This window comes from Elephantulus edwardii, unplaced genomic scaffold, assembly GCF_000299155.1.
Source record: "Elephantulus edwardii isolate Elephantulus edwardi_28Jun2011 unplaced genomic scaffold, EleEdw1.0 scaffold00008, whole genome shotgun sequence".
Lineage (NCBI taxonomy): Eukaryota > Metazoa > Chordata > Mammalia > Macroscelidea > Macroscelididae > Elephantulus > Elephantulus edwardii.
In genome coordinates this window covers 9,652,219-9,659,101 of record NW_006399758.1, presented here as the reverse complement: position 1 = coordinate 9,659,101, position 6,883 = coordinate 9,652,219, and the positions used below count along the sequence as shown (strand labels likewise).

Sequence of the window (6,883 nt, the reverse complement as noted above, 5' to 3'; positions counted from 1 at the left end):
TACCCTCAATACTCTTCTCCAGCACCACAGCTCAAAGACATCAATTCTCCTTCTATCCTCCTTAGTCATTGTCCAACTCTCTGATGCATAACAAGTGATTTCAAAGACCATGGCCTATATCAGTCTCCACAGAGACACCATGGTATATAGGAAGGTAATATAGAATATAGGGTGTGCTAGTGCCTCAGAAAACCCTGTGAACCTGGAGAGAGGACGAAAGGCACCCAAACATCGAGGACTCTCCTTCACAGGGTTGCTATGAGTAGCCTGCGACTCGACAGCACTTAACAACAACAGTGGCCTAATGGCAAGAGCTCCGTTGCAATCTGGAACGCATGTGGTTCCGGTGCACCAGGTGCTCCACATTTTTCCCTTGCAGAACTGGATTCTCTATGTCATTGGAGCTACCCCAGCTGTCCCACTCTGTACCACTTAAGCTAAATGTGTACTGTGTGGCATAGCAAAACAGCAGTGATCCCATCCAAGGTACCTGAATGGGTGGTAGAAGGTTGGGCAGTCTCTTCCTGTGGAATTAACTGCCTCTGAAAACCTGCCGGTAGATCAGCTATAACTCGGTTCCAACTTGATGGCACACACAACAATATATAGAACATAAGGAGCTCTGGTGACCTCATGGTAAGAAGTTGTACTACAATTGCAAAGGCACATGGTTCAAATTCACCAGCTGCTCTGTGGGAGGACAGCCAACCTCCTCCTTTGTGATTTACTGCTTCTAAACACCCACTGGAGAGTCAGCTATGGGTGAATTCCAATTCGACAGCATGCAACTACTAGATATACCAGTATTGGGAAGACAGGCCATGATTCTGCTCAGTGGTCACATCAGAAACACGATTAACTGTGCTTAAAGCTGACTCCACACGTTGGAATCTCCCACTGTGGCCTCAGCTTTCACTTTTCCTAATGCACTGACTTTCTTTAGCTGAGCTGCATGTCTCTTGACATCCTTAAAATTTGCAAGCAGCTAAATGGCTTTTTTCAATTTTTATATTCCCCCCCCCCACCACCCAGTTTCCTCTTGAGGACAGTAGCTCCCTCTTCCCTTGCCTTTTTTCTCAAAGACTTGGATTAGGAATGCTGGGTGATGTCATGCAAATAGCCTCCCTGGGATGAAATGGGTGGGAGAAATGGAAACATTTAGAAAAATGCTATAAGCAATAGAAAGATGAGAGACCTTTCATTATTAGCTGTGCTCAGTTTCTCTGCATTATTATTCTGGACTTAAAGTCTCTAGACTTAAATTTGGATCCGTATTCTACACTACTACTCTTTGATAGGGTATCCTACACATGTTCCTTTTTTATTATTATTAATTTCAATGAACATTTACAGAGATTTTGAATTTCCATTCATTCATTGTTGCACCCTACACATGTTCTTAATTCTCTGGACGCTCAGTTTCCAAACTTGCAATGTTGACATACTGAAGCTGAAGAGCCTATGTACAAAATAAATAACATTATAATTGGAAACTGGATAAACCTCAGTGCCTCTAGTCATCATTCTGCTGTTGTTGTAAATGCTTACTCAGTAGTAACTATCACCACTACCATTATAATTTGAGGAAATCTGCATATATATATATATCCATATTTTTAATATTTAATATTTTAATGTTACACTGGTGGCCTAATGGCAAGAAGCTGTGCTGCAATCCCAGAGGCACACAGTTCAAATCCACCAGCTGCTCCGCAGGAGGATGATGGGTAACCTCCTCCCATGTGATTAACTGCTTCTGAAAATCTGCCAGAGGGTCAGCTATGGGACTGCTCTAAATGGACAGTGTACAACAGCAACAACATTCATTAATAGATTTGTTTGGTTGGTGGTTTGGTGTGTTTTTTTCAAGAAGATCATTTAATATTTTTTAAAATGTTGATCTCAGCTATCCTTTTAGTAGATGTATGGGTTTCTGCTGGCACTACCTGATTTTTACATTATCTCAACTTTTCATTATTTTTAATTGTTTTATCCCTAGGATTCTCATAGAAGATCTTCAGAAAACACTGGATAAAGGAAGCAGCTTGCAGACCCGGAGAAATCGAAGATCTGTTCCTGGATATAATTATGAAGTTTATCATTCCTTAGAGGAAGTATGTAATCAAAGAAATTTTGTGTGTGTAGTTTGATATTGCTGGTGAGGTTTTTCTTTTTTCTCACAAGCATATATTTTCCATTTGGGAATAAGTACTGGCAAGGGTAAAGGGGCTCTGTGAAGAACACATTTAGCTACAGTTGGAATTCACCAGCCATTCTGCAATGAGATAGGATGCTCTGTCAAGTTTTACAGCCTCAAAAACTCAATAGAGGGACATCATTGAGTCAGAATTGACTCTCTCATTAAACTTTGTATTGCGATATGTAAGTAGCAGCAAGATAATTTTAATTTCACCTGCTTTGCTCACCGTTATAAAGAGCATGAAAAGTGAAAGAATGAGATAAGGTTCTGATAATTGTAATTGTAAATATACTTTTTTGGAAAGGCCATGGAAGTCAGAAGAAAACTGATAGAACTAATAGAGAAATGCAGCAAAGTTTAAGTCAACAAGCAAAAAGAAAAATCAGATGGGTTTCTATATACCAACACTGAAAAATCTGAAAGGGAGATTAAGAAAATTATTTCATTTACAATAGCACTTAAAATAACAAAAAAATCTAGGAATAAATCTAACCAGGGATTTGAAGGACTTATAAAATAAATGCTATAAAAAATTGCTTAGAGAGTGAATTAGAGTTAAACACATGGGAAGATCTTAGATGTTTATAGATCTGAAAACTTAATATTGTTAAAACATCAAAAATAAAGTTATCTACAGATTTAGTGCCATTTTAATATTACAACAGCCTTCTTTACAGAGATAGAAAAATCAAATCTTAATTTTATATGGAACAGCAAGAGGCCCTGGATAGCTAAAACAATGTCAAAAGGTATAAGCATCTTATACAGATACAGTAATCTAAACAGGCTGTTGTTCTTGTTGTTGTTGTTAGGTGTCATTGAGTCAAGTATGACTCATAGCAACCCGACAAGCAAAAGACCTGACCCGTGCACTATCTTGTGCCATCCTCCTCATCTCTGAGGAACTAGCGTCCATTGTTAAAGTTACCATGTGAGTCCACCTCATGGGGAATGTGGAGTCTTCCTCTCGTCTGCTGACACTCCATCTTTCCAAGCATGAAGCCCCTTTCCAAGGAATAGCCTCATCTAGCTACACGTCCAAAGTATAAAAGATGAAGCTTTGCCATCTTTGTTTACAATGAGCACTCTGGCTGCACTTCTTCTAAGGTATATGTTTGTTCTTATGGAAGTCCATGGGATATTCAGTACTCTTCTCCAACTCCACAACTCAAAAGTATCACTTCTTCTTCTGTCATCCTTATTCATCGTCTAGCTCTTACAACCTTTTCACTTTCAGCAAGCGAGGTTATACTGGTATAATACACATGTAAACCAATAAAATATAATTGAAAGTCAGAAATAAACTCACATATCTATGGTTGATTTTTTTTCCTGAGGGTGTTGAGACCATTTAATAGAGGAAAAAAGTTTCTCCAACAAATGATACTAAGAAAATTAGATTTCCACATGATAAAAAATGAAATGGAATCTATGCCTCAAACCACACAAAAGAACAAATTCAAATGAATTAAGGGTCTAAATATATAAATTAAACCATAAAATTCTCAAAAGAATAGCAAGGACAATACTATCGGGCCTACCTTTCAACAATGAATATATGTCTAATATAATACCAAAGACTCAAACAGCAAAAGGCAAAATAAATAAATGAGACTTTAAAAGATGAAGTTTTGTTCATAAAAGATTTTACTAGAAAATGAAAAAGACAACTTACTGACTGAAAGTCTGTTTTATATCTGACACAAACATAATAGCACATATAAAACTTCAACAACTTAATAACCATAAGTCATATAACGAACTCACAAAATGGGCAATGGATTTGAATAGCCATTTCACCAGAGCACATTTGGATAGCCACCAAACACATGAAAAATATCCAGCATCTTTAGTCATCAGAAATTCAAGTCTAAACCATAATGAGGTAACATTTTGCTCCCACTTTTTGTTGTTGTTATGTGTTCTCGAGTCATCATCTGAGACTCATAGCGACCTTATGCACAATAGCTCTGAACTCTGTCCTATTCTGAGCCAATGTCACTATCTCTGACACACCTGTCCCTATTATCCCAGTAACTGTGTCAATATATCTCATCCAGGGTCTTCCTTTCCTGTGCTGTCTTTCTCCAAGGGCTGGTCCCTCCTGGAAAATGTCCAAAATATGTGAGACAGAGTTTCAAAATCCTTGCCTCTAGAGAGCAACTTGATTTCACCTTCTCAAGGCCAGACCTGGTTTGTTCTCTTGGCAGTCTCTTCTCAAGCACAACTCAAAGGCATCATTTCTTCTTCTGTCATTCTTATTCATTGTTCAGCTCTCTGATGCATAGCATGTAATTGTGAAGACCACGGCACACCTTAGTATTTAGATTGACATTTTTGCACATCAGCACTCAGGAAAAGTTCCTGAAAGCGGACTTTCCTAATCCAATTTGCATTTTTATTTTCTCACTGCTGGTTCCAAGAATGTTAATTGTGGACCCAAACGAGTTTAAATTATTGGCAATTTCAACCTCTATTCAGTCTATCAAGGTGCTGCCATTTGGCCCAATGGTGAAAATCTTTGTTTTCTTCATGATAAGCTTCAATCCATATTGAAGACTACAGTCCTTGACTTTTTTGCAGAAGATACTTCAGGTCCTCCTCAGTTTGGGCAAGCAAAATTGTATCATCTGTATAACATGAGTTGTATGGCTAAATTTTTTAAAAGGCAAATGTTTGTATGAATTGTGTTGCCAGTAAGTATGCAAAGTGGTATAGCCATTGTGAGATTCAGTACAGTTGGTCTTGGGAGGGAAAAAAGAAAACAAACCACCAAAACTGAAAATAGAACTTCTTGTTGTTGTTGTTGCTACTGTTGTTGTTGTTGTCATGTGCAGCCAATTTGCCTGTGACTCATAGCAAACCTATAAACAATAGCTCTGAAGCCTGTCCTGTCCTGAGCCAGTCTCACTGACTCCTATATACCTATTCCCATTGCCCTAGTTACTGTATCAATCCATTTCATCCAGGGTCTTCTTCTTTTATGCTGTCACTCCACCTTTCCAAGCATGATGTCAAGGACTGGTCCCTCCTGACGACTTGCCCAAAGTAAGTGAGAGAGAGCTTCAAAGTCCTTGACTTCAAGGAGCAGCCTAGTTTCATCCTCTCCAGGACAAAAATGTTTGTTCCCTTCTTCAGCACCACAAGTCAAAAGCATTGATTCCTCTTCTATCATCTTTAGTCATTATCCAGCTCTCTGATGCATAGAAAGTAATTGCAAAGACTGGTCTGTCAAATATTGCTCTAAAGCTAAGCACCCAAGTTAAGACAGACTAGTGGCCATTCACTTCTGAAATAACAGGCCTTTGAGAAAACCCTATATCCAATAGAGGTTGGGGAAGGTCCTGCAGGAGAGTCACACAGAAAAATGTCCTTGCTATGACCCTGCAATCAACAGCTGCAGGTGTGGCTACAGCCCCTCGAGGTGGGAATAAACCTTGAGAAGTGAAGGGAGAAACAGACACCCTGCCATCTTTCCTGAGCCTATGGCAGAAGTATCTCTGAACCCTGACCAAAGAATAAAGATACCAGCAGGGAACAGTGATGCCCAGCCATTTTTCGATCCCATGGCCATGTGAAATCTGTCCCAAAGCATAGATTTCAGTCTGTCACCCCTGCACAAGGAGCTCCAATATATCAGGGGAGTAGAGATGAAATAGGAGGACAGAGGTGGAGGGAGGTCTGAACCTTCAAACCAGAGTTAGCTGGGGTCTGAGGATGGGAGGTACTGGAGGCACAAGGAGAAGGAGCTGTGTTTGATGCTAACACAATGTGATGAGGGTGGGAACACAACACATGCACCTAAGGGGAGGTCATGCAACCAACACTTGATCTGTTACCAGCATACCCTCGTCTGCTCTTCTGGGTAAAATGCTTGTCTGTCTGCCCACTCCTAGGTAGATACCCAAAATTCTTAGAAGCAGAAACTCGAAATGAGGTCATACCAATGTGCGCGGCAGCATTATTCACAAGATAAAAAAAAAATGTAGAAACAACTACATAGCAATGGATAAATGTAATATATACAGACAATTAAATACTACTCAGCCAGTAGAAAAAACCTGAATCTTGATGGAATATACATGGTACATAAAAGCATTACACTAAGCAAGATAGGACAGTCCTAACATGATACGTTGTTATTTCCCTTCCATAAGGGAGTTCTAGTGGCAGACATAGTCTGTAGAGAGTTGCTCCGCGAAACCAAAGGCTATGCCTCTCTGAAAGTTTGAATCCAGAGCTGGCTTCATGGAAGAAAGCTGGACAATCTCCTCTCACACAATTTATAGCCTCAGAGGGATTGTAACAAAAACAAAACAACTCACTAGAGAGAGTCAGTTGTTGGTGTTCTCATCAGTGAGTGAATTATATAAAAAGAAAAGATAAATGGATAGATACCACAAATTGTCAGTGATTACCACCAGTAAGAAGAAAGGGATAGAGTTAACAGTGATAGAAAATAAGCACTAATTAAAGATAGGGTCACACAGTCAATGAATGTAATTTCTGTCAATAAATTGCACATCTGTAAAAAGGTTTAACTGGAGAATGTTGTGTATTTATAATAATGACCAAAAAAATCATTACTGAAACTGCTTCCATACAATCAAATATCTCATGGGTTCTTTGTTTTGAGTCTTTGTTTCATGGAACATCACATTCAGTTGGTCTGAGAGTGTATTT

At 39.1% G+C, this 6,883-nt stretch overlaps 1 protein-coding gene across 1 annotated transcript in view; it reads left to right on the top strand.

The window, feature by feature from the left end:
* Nucleotides 1-6,883, top strand: part of CPA6 (carboxypeptidase A6) — a 557,716-nt gene that overhangs the window by 399,810 nt on the left and 151,023 nt on the right. Inside the window, exon 4 of the mRNA XM_006880443.1 lies at nucleotides 2,000-2,114. Within this exon, the coding sequence (XP_006880505.1) occupies nucleotides 2,000-2,114 (115 nt within the window). The remainder of the gene's footprint in view (nucleotides 1-1,999; nucleotides 2,115-6,883) is intronic.